The sequence below is a fragment of the Pezoporus occidentalis genome, unplaced genomic scaffold (genome assembly GCF_034315485.1).
Source record: "Pezoporus occidentalis ecotype Australia unplaced genomic scaffold, CSIRO_AGI_Poc_V1 ctg337, whole genome shotgun sequence".
Lineage (NCBI taxonomy): Eukaryota > Metazoa > Chordata > Aves > Psittaciformes > Psittacidae > Pezoporus > Pezoporus occidentalis.
This window is the reverse complement of record NW_026915344.1, coordinates 1-14,588: the sequence shown is the minus strand read 5'-3', so window position 1 is coordinate 14,588 and position 14,588 is coordinate 1. Positions and strand designations below refer to the sequence as shown.

The 14,588-nt window shown below is 37.0% G+C and overlaps 1 protein-coding gene across 1 annotated transcript; it reads right to left on the bottom strand.

Annotated features, from left to right (window-relative positions):
- Positions 1-1,178: 1,178 nt before the first annotated feature.
- On the bottom strand, positions 1,179-10,000 carry BNIP3L (BCL2 interacting protein 3 like). Its single transcript, XM_062629394.1, has 5 exons — positions 9,781-10,000; positions 8,016-8,088; positions 6,174-6,277; positions 5,270-5,419; positions 1,179-3,960 (listed from the first exon to the last, which is right to left on the bottom strand). Exons 1-5 carry the CDS (start codon positions 9,993-9,995, stop codon positions 3,912-3,914), a joined length of 591 nt encoding a protein of 196 aa, XP_062485378.1. The 5' UTR covers positions 9,996-10,000; the 3' UTR covers positions 1,179-3,911.
- Positions 10,001-14,588: the final 4,588 nt, after the last annotated feature.

Sequence of the window (14,588 nt, the reverse complement as noted above, 5' to 3'; positions counted from 1 at the left end):
TGCACTGTAGTTAAGTAAAGGTAGGAGGTAACTTTCCCAGAATGTAACATGAAACATACTTCTTGGTGCTGATTACAGAGGAAAGCAAGGCATCACGCAGTTCACCTGTCCAGTTCCATTGCATTAAGCTGAAAAGACAAGCAGTATCACTGAGCTGCTCTGAAGTATGAAAACAAATCCCTTCTCTTAACACTCCTGTACAAGAACGAAAAGAAACTTCAAGACAGTCCTCAAAATGTGATTTATACCAGAATAATCTTAGTGCAAACATAATGCTGTTTTACATATTACCTTGTATTTATTCTTTCATAGAACATTTCATTAAAACTAGAAGAGTTCTGAAGCACACAATGATTTCTACCCCCATAACACCTACTAAATAAACGTGTTGAGAAACAAAGGGCTGCAGAGAAACAAAGTGCTCAAATCCCAACAACCATGATCTCCAGAAAAGTTTCAAAGTAGTATTAATGCAAAGCTTCTAGCCCAGGTTTCACAGTAACTCCCAGACATCTACATTCTCCAAAAGCAGGTTTTCTAATTTTATCTTATGTCTCTGAATAAATAAACAATTCTTCACAAAGTTCTGGACTTTTACATTAAAAACATGGAAAATAATCACCAGGTAACAAAAACGGGCAGTAACAGTATCAGAGTGATGACATTTTACACTTAGAACAAATAACTCTCCACATGGTACTCCCAGAAATGACCAGTGCTCTTGAACCAAGACTATGGAGACAGATTAACAATTAGGGTTATCTCCCTTATTCTTTAGTCTGCAACAGAATTAGTAAACAGAAGAGAAATACAAGGCGTACAACAGAGCTGACTAATTACACACACAATCTCATCAATTCTATTTTACATTTCATATGCCACTACATTACTTTGCCTTAGGAGTTGTCCTGGACAAGGTGCTGGAGGACTCGGCACAGATGGATAATGCTGACAATGGAAATGCTTGTATGAAGTGCTTCAGGAAAAGCACATAAGCCCAAGTCACTAAAAACCAACCCCAAGCAATCTTGCAAAAAAATGAGTCCAGCCTACACACAGCAGCTTCAATGTTCATGTAACCCAGAACACAACAGTTCCATAAAGTATCACACAGAACAGTCCTCTAAAACCAAGAAAACAGAAGAGAGGCGCAGCATGAAGTAATTTCAGACAACCAGTTTTGTGAGAGCTTTAATGGCACAAAATGTTTATAAGCTACGACTTATACATGTACTGTAAACTGTATATGATGTTACAAAGTGCTAACTAATTTATGAAGAATGCATAATCACTTTGGCTCAGTTAACTCCAATAGTTCAACAAACGTCAATTAAAAAAGTTGAATTTCTAACAATCTTCAGCTTGCACTTTTGAAACCAGTAAGTAAAGATGCATTTGCTGCAGTTACGTTTGCCTGCTGCGGTTTTCATGTGCGAGTTTATGCATTTGTTTTTCTTGATACTATTTACAAATATTCTAGGCCAGTTTTCACTAAATGTAAGAAAAATGAAGCTTACGTCTGTGTTTCCAAAACTGTAAACAGGTATAAAGCTTTTTTAACAACACTTGTCTTAACAAAAGTTCAACTAGCAATAGTTGAAACCCCTTTTCAAATTATACAGCAATCTGTTTCTGTTCATTGTAAAACTAGAAATTGTAGACTTTCAGCTGAAGCTTATAGTAGGGTATCAATAAATACTGCACTGTATCATAGCAAGTGTTACAGTGATCATGTATCCATTCCTCACCTGTAGTTTTCACAAATTTGACTTCATGGCTCCTTCAAATAGCGTAAGTTGTGTTGATACTCTAGCTTGCAATAGTATTTACTAAATATTCTGAAGAAGAATTACCTTTTAATTTAGAAAGGGGTAAATTTTTCTCTTATTAAAGAGTAGTCCCTACTTGTAAAAATCTATTTTTCTGTTACTCCAATTTCCATACAAAACAAGGTGCTATAATTAGAACTAAAAGTGTTTCAGCCTTTCTCCCATCCCCTCGGGTTTTAGGTCTGTAAAATTATGTACTCAATACTAAAACACCCTTCACCACTTCCCCCTTCCTTCCCCCACCTTTGGGTGAAACCCAGTATCCACACTTGAAACCAGTATGCAGTTGTAGGCAACTCAAGTGCCACTTAGAAGAAGAAAAGCAGATGTCTTCAAGAGGATTTGTTGTTAGGCTGCCCCTTTCACCCTGAAAGCATTCTGTAACAGCATTCAGAAGTAGAGAATAAAAATAAATAGAGTTTAGCAGTGGATTTATACTTCACTTTTTTTTACTTTCTGGGAGCTAACTAAAACCCAGATCTCAATAGGGATTTAACTTCTACGCATCAACTGTTTCAAGCCATCACTGCTAGTTCAAATCATCAACTTTTTATAGTCTGATGCAAGCAAATAATTCTATGTAGCTGTTCTCTCCAAACTCGCTGACTATGCTTTCTTATCTTCTACAAGTCAGGCTATTAAAGTTTTTACTTAAATGAGATTTTCGCTAGTCTTAAAATTAGCATTGGTTCCCTAAATACTTAGTATTAAAGTCTATATCATATTTTTTATATATTCATATATATATAAAAAAAAGAGTATTCTATCCTTCAGAGTCATGCTACATGTTCTGAAATCCAATAAAATCTATTTAAGGACATGACTGTCCCAATGCTTTGTAACAATTTGGTACTAAAGCTTCACATTTTGAAAAGATGTGTCACTGAAGGAGGACAAGGCTTAATGTTCCCTAAGATAAAAGTTCAACAACATTAGTGAGAAGAGTCTATCTAACATGAGACACCACAAGTGACTTTCAGATTCCATGTATCCCCAAAGGAGATTGTACAGTAAACAGTGAGAGAGAGGAATATTGAAAACTCCTTTGCAGAAGACATTTCAGAGTTTGACAACTTCTGAATCTTTACACTCTTGCAAGATTGTCCCCCTTAAAGATCAGTCAAATGCTTTGCTTTCTGAAACTGCGCCATCATCCTAATTGTAAATGGTTCCACAACAAACAGAATCATATCCTTTTACACAGTCTAACTACACCTACAGCTGTTGGGTTTTTCCTTAATTTAAAACTACTTTTAAAAGGAAAATTTTCACATTTCAGATTTTCCCTTAGGAAAACAGGTAAGGAAAAGAAAAGCTTCTTCACATGCAAACAATGCAATTTCTCTAGTATTTTCTAGGCATCGGACAGGTTCTCCTACAAGGAACAAGGAGCTGACTTCATAGAAAAGACAAGATTACAACGATTACCTAATATTAAAATATGCTGATGGATTTAGTTATCCTACTTTAAAATTTATGCAGTCTTTGCCTCCTGCAAATCAAATGATGTTAGCCAATACAAAGGGCCAAGTAAATTCCCCCAAAAGCTGATTTAAACTGTTTTTTATTGCCAGTGATGTCTAGTTTATTTTACAACCAGCTTGGGTTCCTTTTCTGAAAGAAAAATTCATTCTCACTCCAAACAATAATTTTCTTCCAAAGAGCCTGTTAATTTTATCACCATTATACAGTCAACATTTATACCATGCACAACTGCAATTTAAGTCAGGTTGCACTAAGGAGGCAACAGCATCACTGATAAAATTAAACTTGCTGGTGGCATTTTGCATTGAGAGAAGCCCTTGCAACATATAGACAGTTGTAAACTCCGTTCAGCAACTCTGACGTGTCTTGCAGGCCAAGAGGCAGGGGAATGGGAGGAGAGAGGGAAAGAATGTAGATAGCGAAACACCTCAACAGAGTTCCAACACAATACTGAATTCCAGAGTTAGCAAAAACCTGGATATGTAAGGATAGGGTGAAGTCAAGGTCATGCTTAAAATGGTCTCAAGTCAAATGTACTAAATGAGACAGTAACACCTTCACAGGTCACGTGGATTTCCAGGTTTTGCACTCCATCTTTCAATAAGTGCTGGCTGAAGGTGTGGTCAGTCGTTTTCCAATGTAGATGCTGAAATAAAAAGTATAAGGCATATCGTATTTCACAGAGGTATTCCCTGTTTTCCAAACAGTTTGCACGCACTCAGCTAGTCTTTCACTAAGTCTGATGAGATTCTTCCAAGGACGTCACTTCATTTCTACAAAATTACCTAAAGATTGAGATTTTCAGATGAGCCTAGAAGCACTGATGCTATCAACGTTTAGCAAGAGCAGGTTTCTTCCAGTCCCAAGCTCATTTGAAAACCCCAGTCCAAAAGTTTATATCATGTCTACGGAGTCCCTGACACAGGGACTCCTGAGGAGCCGAGCAACACTCCTGGATTATTACAATAAAACAAATAAAGTACTGCCTATAAAGGGAGGAGGTGAGCTTTACAACACAGAGCACTGAGGATCTACACAATAAACTACTGCTTACAAAGGGAGGGTGCGAGCTTTAAAGCACTGAGGAGCTATGCAAACACTGACCTCTAACAAATAAATTCAGGCACAAATTAATTCACTGTGGAAATACACAATTTTGCTGTAGTACAAATACCTTACAATATATTCTACCTTCCTAATTTATTTAAAGGTTTACAAGAATTTAAAGAGACACTGGAACTACACTCTGAAAAATAAATATGAAGCTATACAAAAACATATTTTGAGAACATGTCTTTGCCCCATGATAGAAGGACATAAAATGAATGAACATAACACAAGAATTAAGCAAGCAGAGAGATTACATTGGATTATGCAGGCAACGAAAGCAGTGCTGAGCAGTCATCGCTGATCTTGCAGGACACATGCAGTATTTCATGTACCTTTCTTTAAGTATCCAAACTTTGACTTTCAATAATATCACGCAATTGCAGCATTAGACACTGAAAATAACAGAGTATGTGCCATACACACACAACTTCAGCATCAATATTTGTACAATGTGGTTTTGCAATGGTTAGTAGAAGTTACAGCAGTTTTCCATTTACTCTGTTCTTACTCTCTGTACATTATAACCTGAAGCATATAAGTAGAACATGTGGATAATCAAATGGCACATGTTATAACTGCAAAGGTTATTTGCAAGCTCATGATAATCCATGCATTGTCGATACAAGAAACTTGATCTATTGCTGAAATAAAATGTTTTAATGGCTGAAATGTTTTAATTGCTGCAATGTTTTTCCTGCATTTCAAAAAGCATACTAAGTCTATCTTGAGCAAGGTGCAACAACATAAGTATTCTAGGTAAAGCCCTTTTCAGCAAGTACCCAGCATACAAGTGGCAAAGCAAAGCCAGATGCAAAAGTTAAAGTGAGAATTAGGTTAATACTTACCCTAGTCCCAAAGCCAAAACATGAGATATGAACAGAGATGGAATGAAAACCTTAAGAAATTCTGCAGAGAAAATGCCACCTTTTTTCATTGCTCCACTTTTTCTCATACTTAAAGACACTGAACGTTTGGGATGTCTGAAATGAAATTCCCTGAAAGAAGAGGGAAAGAGGGGGAAAGAAATCCAGTAAGACTTTTTTTTTTTTCCCCACACAAATGCACAGATCTCTGTAGGAACATTATTTTTAAGTACAAAGAGCTAAAGATCCCTTACATGGAGTAAGGAACCAAAGAGAATAGTAGGAGGGATTGTGGAGAGACCACTTACACAGACAGTATAGAGACAAGGGGAGCAGTAGCTGAAGAGAGAGAGGTAGGTCCGAGACAGAGAATTTCAGGATGTGATTTGCTAGCAAGAGCCTCATTTTTTGTTCCAAACAGAGACAGAAGTCTGCCAGATTTAGAGAGCATCCTCTATTTTAATAAAAATGCTTTGCATTCAAGGATCTCAATGTTTCCCCTTCCATGGATGAACATTACATATTTTACAAAGAAAAAAAGGTACAATAATTTAGGAGACTTGCTCAACACTATTCCATTCAATAAGCCAAACTAAATGCCACGAATCCCAACTCCAAGTCCCCAGCTCTTCCAGTAATTATAATTTTGGCAAGAAACCCTGACAAAAGGTTTACTCAGCTTACTGTGGATTGATATTACTTTTAATAAAAATATAATTCTGTTGCTATTAAGATTTCTGCACTTCATTGTTTTGATTTTGTTGCCTCCCCAAAGAGAAATCTTTTTCCAATACGATCTTACTTGGAGAGCCAGAGTAATTCCATGCAACTTACGATTCTTCTCTCTTTCATATAAAAATATTCATTAAAATAGTGCTTAACTTACTTGGGAGGAATGTTTTCAGGCCTACTTGACCAGTCTGACACCCAGTCAGCACTTTTCTTCAAAACTTCCAATTCTTTCTCTCCTTCTACTGCTTCTTCTTCAGACTGAAAATATACACGGGACAAGCCTTGTAACATTCAATTAGCTCCTCCTTATGGTGTTAAACCGAGAGCAACAACAACAGTGCTAAAATGATAAGCACCTAATGGTGGCACCTGATAAACGAGCAAGTGTTGTTGGGCTACTGATTATTTAGAAGAGATTTTATTATGCTGACAGGAGAATCTGCACAAGTCAGTATACCACAAACGTTATTCCTATATGCAGGACTTCCACATCATTGCAAGTTCCTTGGGTTTTAACAAAAATAAAAAAAAATATTCTTAAATCTTAAATGTACTAAACCAGCATTATGTAAAAAGTATCCATGTTTTCACAAATGGCAAAAACTTGCAGCTGATGGCATCTGATTTAAAGCATACACAGTGTGGCTAAAGCACAGAAAGACAGCCAAATAAAAGGATTCAGAAACAGTATTTTAACTTTAAATGTGTTATTAGCTGTTTAAAATTTACATTACTTGCAACTAGCAGCTTCTACCAGCTGCATCCCAGATGGAACAAGGAAAGGCAAGCACTCACAACACAACTACTAGTTGTCTTGATCCAAAGATTTAATGTTACATTATTAGATTCAAGTGTTACCATATAGGAAAAAATAAAATAGACGAGAAAACGCCACTGACTTTGGTACAAACTCCTCCTTTGCATTAAAACAATTTCCTGATCTCCCCTTAGTAAAACAGACAACATTAAAGCAAAAACCATACCAAACCCAAAAGTCATCAAATACGAGTCACAAAAGACCACCAACTTCACCCAAATCCCTGTGGCTCCACAGGGCAGAGCTGAAATAGTCCTACTGTTCAGCCAGGTCTTTGACAAAATTAAATGCAAGGTTTCATTCTTCCAGGAATGCTTTTTATTTATACTGCTGAGGACAGCAAATTCTATTAAATGATAAAACTAAGAGTTCAGCATTAGTCTCCTCTCAGTTTGTATTATGGCAATTACTCACTATCACGTGAGCTGACTATCTGTAGAGCAATAAACTGAACCCTCTAAAATCCTGTGCAGAAATATAAACATTTCAAAACAGGTTTGACACATGCAGTGCAAACAGTGCTAGACAATAATATGACTGCTACTAAGCAGGGCAATTCTCAGCTTTAGAGATGGAGCCTCATTTTTCCCCTCACTTCAAAGCTATTAATCTCTACAAGTCAATACAAAATGTAAGCCTAAATAAAGTTTACTAACCCTGCCCTGTGGCTAAAAATAATCATTCTGAAGTGTATTTTAATTTCATTTAACTCCTTAAAAGATAATTTAAACTAACATAAGCTTGGCTGCACAGAAATTATTTACTATTCAATAAAATTACTTATTATTTACAAGAAGGTACTGTATTAATTTCTAATAAAAGACTGACTTAAAACCTGCAAGAATAAAGTACAAGACAAGTAAACAGCATTACTCAAATGACTAAGGTACATCTCCAAATTTTAATTAAAAAAGGCTTATAAAATTCATTTGCTTGTCCTGCAGCTAACAGCCAAGTTTAGTGTCTCAGAATGAAAAGCAAAATTTGCTATCAAACTGTGCAATGAATTTTGTGACACATTAGATAACATTTTAAAACTTTTGACACAACAGAGCTTACTCTACCCTTCAAGTAATCCCAATGCTGATTTATACACACACATGATCTGTATACAATATCCACAACTGAAAACACTTTTTTTTTTAATTCATGTATTTTAAAGGTTAATAAAGAAAATACCTGAGAACTACTGTCTTTACTTGTGTGCATTTCCACATCAAAAGTTATCTGTCCATCTTCTTGAGGTGAAGGGCTAAAGAGAAATGATTTTGTTATGTCATTTTGTCATAATACGCTGTCACCTAAAGAACTGTTAGTATAAACTGCATCTCATCTGAATCATTTCCACATGCACTTTTGCACACTATTCCTGTGAGGTACAGACCACTCTTCAGATCAAACGTATCAGTATTAGAAAGTCTTCCAAGCCCTCTCATCTCTTCATTTTCTCCTCCCATTTATAATCCTACCTTTCTCAACCAGGTCGACCAACCTCCCACTAAAGCAAAGAAAGCGTTGACCAAAATCTGCCACACAAAATCTTCAGATCCCTTATTTCTTTTAGGCAACGCTGCCAGCATTGTGAATTATACCTCTTTTTGTATTACTCCAAGCAGAAATATCACACATGAAAAAACCTTTTAATGCTTGGCAAGAACATACATTCCTTGTTAGACTCACTTTGAGTATTAAACATTCGGTAACCTACTTGAGAAATTAATCAACTATTGCACCTCAACTGACCAAACCCCAGAGAACTCAAGTAATGAACAATACAAAATGCAGCATGATGCACCAGCGCAGATGCCTCATTAAAATGCTAAAGGCATCTTTTTAACCAGATTTAAGCTTTCACAAAAAAGGTGTATTTTAGAAATACGCAAAAGAGAACCCAAACCACCACATTTCAGAGCAATTTACTCTGTGAACAGAATGCAAAGTATTTCTTGAATGTTACTTCAACTGTCAAAAGGGGAAAAGAATTACCCAAAAGTTAACAAGTGGAAACATAAGTTTAAAAGACAAAAAAGAAATCTGCCTTCATTTATTTAACATGTGGGTAATAATTGAAAATCCTCTGCTAGTAAAAGAAGCTATACAACAGTCATCTAGCAAACGTTCCTGACTGAACTGGAAAGCAGTCTACTGGCGACAGCTCTGACAGCTTGTTTCTTAGCAACATAGATGTAGCAAATTTTGTTTTCTATAAATGTAACCATTCTATTTTAAATACTCTTATGGATTATTTTCAAACAGTGTACTACATTCAGTCATTAAATTGGGCCTAACTGATTTTAAATAGCTTTTGTACCTATCAACTACTTATGTAGGCTACCCAGTAGACATGACAGTTAAACTGCATTCACCCAGCAAAACCAAGGCAGGCACAAGCAGAAGGACAGCTAAAATTATACCTAAAAACTGCCCAAGGACTTCCAAACCTCCCCAAAACTTCCTAGAAAAAAGGTATAATGAACACAGAAGAGTATCATAATGCTCACATATGCCTTGAAGAATTATATTGTTAGGTAAGAAATATTTTGCCTTCACAGGACAAAAAGCAGAACACTGAAATCAAAGCAGTACAAATTCTGAAGATCTCTTTTTCCGTTATATCCAGTGATACATTTTAGTATGTTTGACTAAACATAAAGCCAGTAAAATCAGGTATTTTTTACACCACATGTGATTTATGACAATGTGAAATTTAACTGTTGTGCTGAGGTGACTTTCCAGCTCCTGGATTCCTCAGCTTTCTGTGTAGCAACGATCAACTTTCCAAATCAGATGTCTTATTTCATAACCAATCATCACAAGCCAGCAAGTACTCCAAATCCTGGAGCATAAAAAACTTAAGCCTGAGAAAAAGCTTTACGTCCCCGTTAACATCTACAGGATAAAATCCTGCTATAAACTGCAGGCAGGACAGCAAACATTTCTTTACCTGTCACAGTGGGAACTACCTCTTGAGCTGCTCTGTCCTGATTCATGCTGGGCATCCAGGAGAATTTTTTCCATATCTCCATTGTGGATGGAGGATGATGAAGGGACATGTTCCAGACCTCCGTTTTTCCCATTGCCATTCTCGTTGCTATTGCCATTGCCATTCATCTGTAACTCCACCCAGGAACCTGTTGGGCCAGCCAGACACCACTTCATTAAAAACCCATCTCAAGTTTATCAATTACACACAGAAACAAACATGGTGAATTCTGATAACATACACTGCTACTGGGGAGAAAACTCATAAACATGTACTGCAGGCAAGAGCAACATATTTCTTCCTCTTTCATCAACAAAAACACCCCTAAAAAGTTATACTTTGTTGCTACCTACCTCCAAAGCTAGTCAAATATACCCCCTCTCCTCAAACATTAATACTTCAATAGGCTATGTTTCTCTTTGCAGTTTGAAGCTTCAATTACCTATGTATCACTCCATTACACTAGTCACCCACTCCCCTGCTTTACATTCCTTTTTGAAACAACATTTTCAAGTGCTAGTTCCCAACTATCCAACTCCTCACCTGCCATTTCATATTCTCCTTCTTCCCTCTACTTCCAAAGGCCCCGAATCAAACCCCGATTTTCATACAATCAGGCAGGCTGCCATTCTCAACCCTCACTCAACTTTCTCAGCCCTGGCCCTCTAACAAACATCTCCCACCTCTCCTATCCCACCACAACTCAAACCATCAGATGCCTGAAGCAGGCATTATGTTTCCTTACAGAGCTGAAGTACCATGCTGATGTACATTTCATTACAGATGGATTAAAAGATTTCACTGCTAAGAAGCCAAAATGAAGAACTGAGTAGTATGAGAAATGCAGAGCTCTCACGTGTAATAACAGTTAATAATTTCAATGTCATTACTTCAGCCTGTTCCCACCTCCCTTCTTTTAATTTCCTTAGGGACAGCTCTATAGCCTACAAGTTGAGATTTACTGGCGTGTCCCTCCCCCCTTTCTTTTTTGTAGCTATGGTCATGGGATTTCCATGTGTGCACTGAGATTTGACAGAAGAGCAAGAGTATATCCTGAATGGTAAAAGTGGCTGCCAAGATGTTCATATACTCTGTGGTTAGGTTGAGGATTTTGACTTTTGGTTTTAAATGCCTTTGCTTGCATTTTATGTGCACATTAACTAAATGCAAAACAGCATTTACCAGTATGCTCAGTAGTGACACGTTTCAATTGGAAACAAAGAGGTTTCAAAAACATTAATTCGTAAAAATGTTATTTAATATCATGAGGTAAAGATAGACTAGACTTCTACTGCTCTATCTGTTCCAAATACTTAAATGCACTCCATATCCAACTACAACTCCAGTCTTCTCATCAAGACATGTATCAAGAATCATTTGGCCATACAGCCACTCTACTAGCCACGATTATGGAAGGAAAGATCTCCAACTTCTCAAAAGCATACTGTTTTCAATGCAACATGATTTCCCACTATCAGTGAGATGTATTGTCATCACAATTCCTGTGTAATTTAATTTATGCCCCATGAAGCTTTCAGGTTTTTTGTGTTGGGTTGATTGGTTTATTTTCTGGTGTTCTGACATCTTCACCAGAGAGGTAAAAATATTCAACAAAGAAAAGAAAGTCTAAAGACACAAAAACAAATGCTAAAACTACTTTATAAACATTATTTACACAGGTTCTAAATTGTAACACAGATTTCTTGACTTCTGACATGTACTTTAGAGTGCCTGCACTTTTTTTTTTTTTTTTATTTTTGATAGCAAAGTCTTGGCTCTGGGAACACAGAGACACAGGAAGGGATGTATGTCGCAACAAGTTCACCTACTTTCAAATTGATTTTGTGAAGCTGAAACAGAAATAGAGTTAGTACCAATTATTAACTACACCATTATACTGATGACCACGGAAGCATCATACTCTTTAAGAGTACAGGTGGTTTTCAAGTCTGGTTTCCCCAAGCTACATTCACAAACAAGGTATTTAGGGTGTGCACAATCACACGATGTACACAAACTCTGTACTATGTATCTTCTCAGATAATCAAGTGTTAACCCGGAGAAGGCAGCCTTTGCTTGGACCAGTCAGCACGAGTCACAGACTGTATTATTTCAGATTTATGAAAAGTGCCGGTGTCTAATTTCTAAATAAAAAGACTATGCTGCAAGAACTACATCAGGAAGGCAGATCTGTCTTGTGGTTAACACCTTCACATCAAGAGGCCACATCTGCAGAAAAGCATGTGGCAAACGCAGTTAGAAGACAGACCAGAATGCTTCCACTTTGGAGCAGCAAGCATCTCCTGGGAGAATTAAAATGCTCAGGATCTGCAAAGACATCTATTACAAAAAATAAAAAAAAAAAAAAATCAGCAGTGAGTGACAAACAACATGAAAAGAACAGAGGGCAAAGTTGCTGGAGAATGTCCTCCTCTAACACCACAATGGAAACCCAGCACAAGATGATCAAAACTGGTTGCTCTAGTATGCAGCTACTTAAGACACCTCCATAGCACCTAAGATTATGCACAAATAAAATCTTTATTAATGTTTATCTGGTCTGACAAAACTTAACGTTTATCTAAAACGTGTTGTGGCCACTAGGAAGCACACTCAAACTGTGAGTAAAGAGTCTCAACAAGTTGAGCAGCAGTTTACATGGCAAGAGGCACGTTCTCCATCTGACCTCACTTTTAATGAGTCAAAATACATCCAATGAAGTGTAATCTGACATCAAGCTAAAACATGCTACATACTCCCACAGGCAGTCACAACCGGTTTGGAAGAAGGAGCCAGAGAGCCCATGCAGTTTCAAAGACTGATTAGAGGGACAGAAACCTCTGCGTCTTTGAAAAGACGCACAGGAATATAAAAGATGCACAGGAATACATGTGAGAATAAACTGCCCAAGTAATAGAGTGTTTTTTGCCCCAAGGTTTTTCTAGAACTAAGGAAGTTACATTAACCACCCACATGAGAAATCTTGGTTATATTAAATATAATTATATTTCTACTTGACAGTAAAATGGGAAATATAGTAGAATTAAGAGTGGGAAATTTAGAGATGTGGTGGCGTTTTCCTCCCTTCACAAGCGACATCACACACACTTTGGAAGAACAAACAAACCAACCCCACAACTGTTTATATGAATGGTATTTTTCTCCAAAATTGTTTCAATTTTGGCCATCCTCCAAGGCTAATTATTTCACTATGAACTGATACACAATTACTTTAATTACATGTTTTTCCATAACTGACAGACTGTTTAAACAACAGTAGCTAAATGGGGGGGGGGAGGCAGGGTGGAATAAGAGTAGTCTCATTTTGTTTATTCACTTTGTGATTTCACTTGGGTGGTTGGGGTGAAGATATCAAGGACAATACATACATTCTATATACATATTTTTTATATATATATAAAAATACTTCAAATTAGTAGCTCACACAAAGTCTAAGCCATGGTCAACTTGAATAAACTAAGAAATATCATTTTGACAATGAAGTACACCATTAAAAAATAATAAAAGAGAAAGAACAGAAAGCTGTTCAGATTCCCATAACAGTAATTGTTAAACACATTTTCCATGACAGAGCTAGATGGGTTCCTGCCTAAGGTGGGATTTCTTCTTTTTGTCAATATATAACATAGCTTTGTAATAATTAAAATACAGGAAGCGTGTAGAATTCCCAGAGCAAACAAGCCTTCTTTTTTCAAGGACCCAACCAGGCACAGGTTCAGTTACCAGTTTTATTCCCAGGTCTCCTGACCTTTGATTCAAGTACTTCGAATCTTTAATGAAAGGCCCTAAACACACACAAATGACATGTAGAACCGAATGAGTGTCTAAGCTCATTAGCTTGAAAAAAGTTCACTGAAAAGTTTTTGTAATGGCAGAAAATATACCTGTAACACCAAAGCATTGGGGAGCAGCTAAGCATCTGAAAGCAGCACTAAGCCTATGTGGAGCTGACAGGTTGCATTTGTTTTGTTCTCAGAGCATAACTATCGAGTATTTCCTCTCATACCTTGCACTCATCACCTTCAGTAATCACACTGATTTAGCTAAGCCTCTACGTGCCGACCCAGGAATAAGACCTATGTGAGCAGGTCTAGCACAGGCTTAGAGTACACTCATCTCTTGTTGCTCCTGTCTTACAGCAGACTAATACATCTCACTGAGTAAGTTATCAGAAAACAAAAAGGAAATACTAAAACATAGAAGCATCAAAGCTCACGATTTCTAAAGTATTGAGTTAGGAACTGGACATGTCGAAACTTTAAGCGTAATCCGTGTTTAAGTATGCTAACAGCCCTGAATAATTTGCTAAAATACCTATTTGACTCAGGCTAACATTGTTGTAAGCTGCTGTCCTTATCACAAGGTGTAGCATTACCATAACACAAAAGCAGTGTTACGAAATCGGCACACTTTATTCTTCTTCAATACAATTCCCATTGAGTTACAGGAGATCAACCAGCCAATATATTTCGTGGTCAGTTAAACTGCACTGTAAACCACGAAGGTAACAGTTAATCATTAATGCAATTTATTCACCTCTCCAACTGCAGTATCCTTAATAATTACAAACAAATGAAAGGACACACTGAAGTAGCTGTTTAAAACGAGGGAAAAGCATCTGCCAAGTAAGTACGAGAGCCTCCATAAAAACCAGCCCTACCAGTGTTATCCTAGGAACAAAAGGATGCAGCAGAGCAGCTGACATAGATGCCGGATATAGAGGAAAATAGCTCACGTCAGTGGTATTG

What these genes read in the sequence shown, in the direction of transcription:
- BNIP3L (XM_062629394.1), bottom strand. Translation starts at nt 9,995, where the DNA reads ATGAAGTGGTGTCTGGCTGGCCCAACAGGTTCCTGGGTGGAGTTACAG. An exon ending in GGTAGTTCCCACTGTGACAG is followed by an intron (nt 8,089 to 9,780) that starts GTAAAGAAATGT and finishes ATTTCTCTTTAG; the next exon opens with CCCTTCACCTCAAGAAGATG. An exon ending in GTAAAGACAGTAGTTCTCAG is followed by an intron (nt 6,278 to 8,015) that starts GTATTTTCTTTA and finishes GTATATTTTCAG; the next exon opens with TCTGAAGAAGAAGCAGTAGA.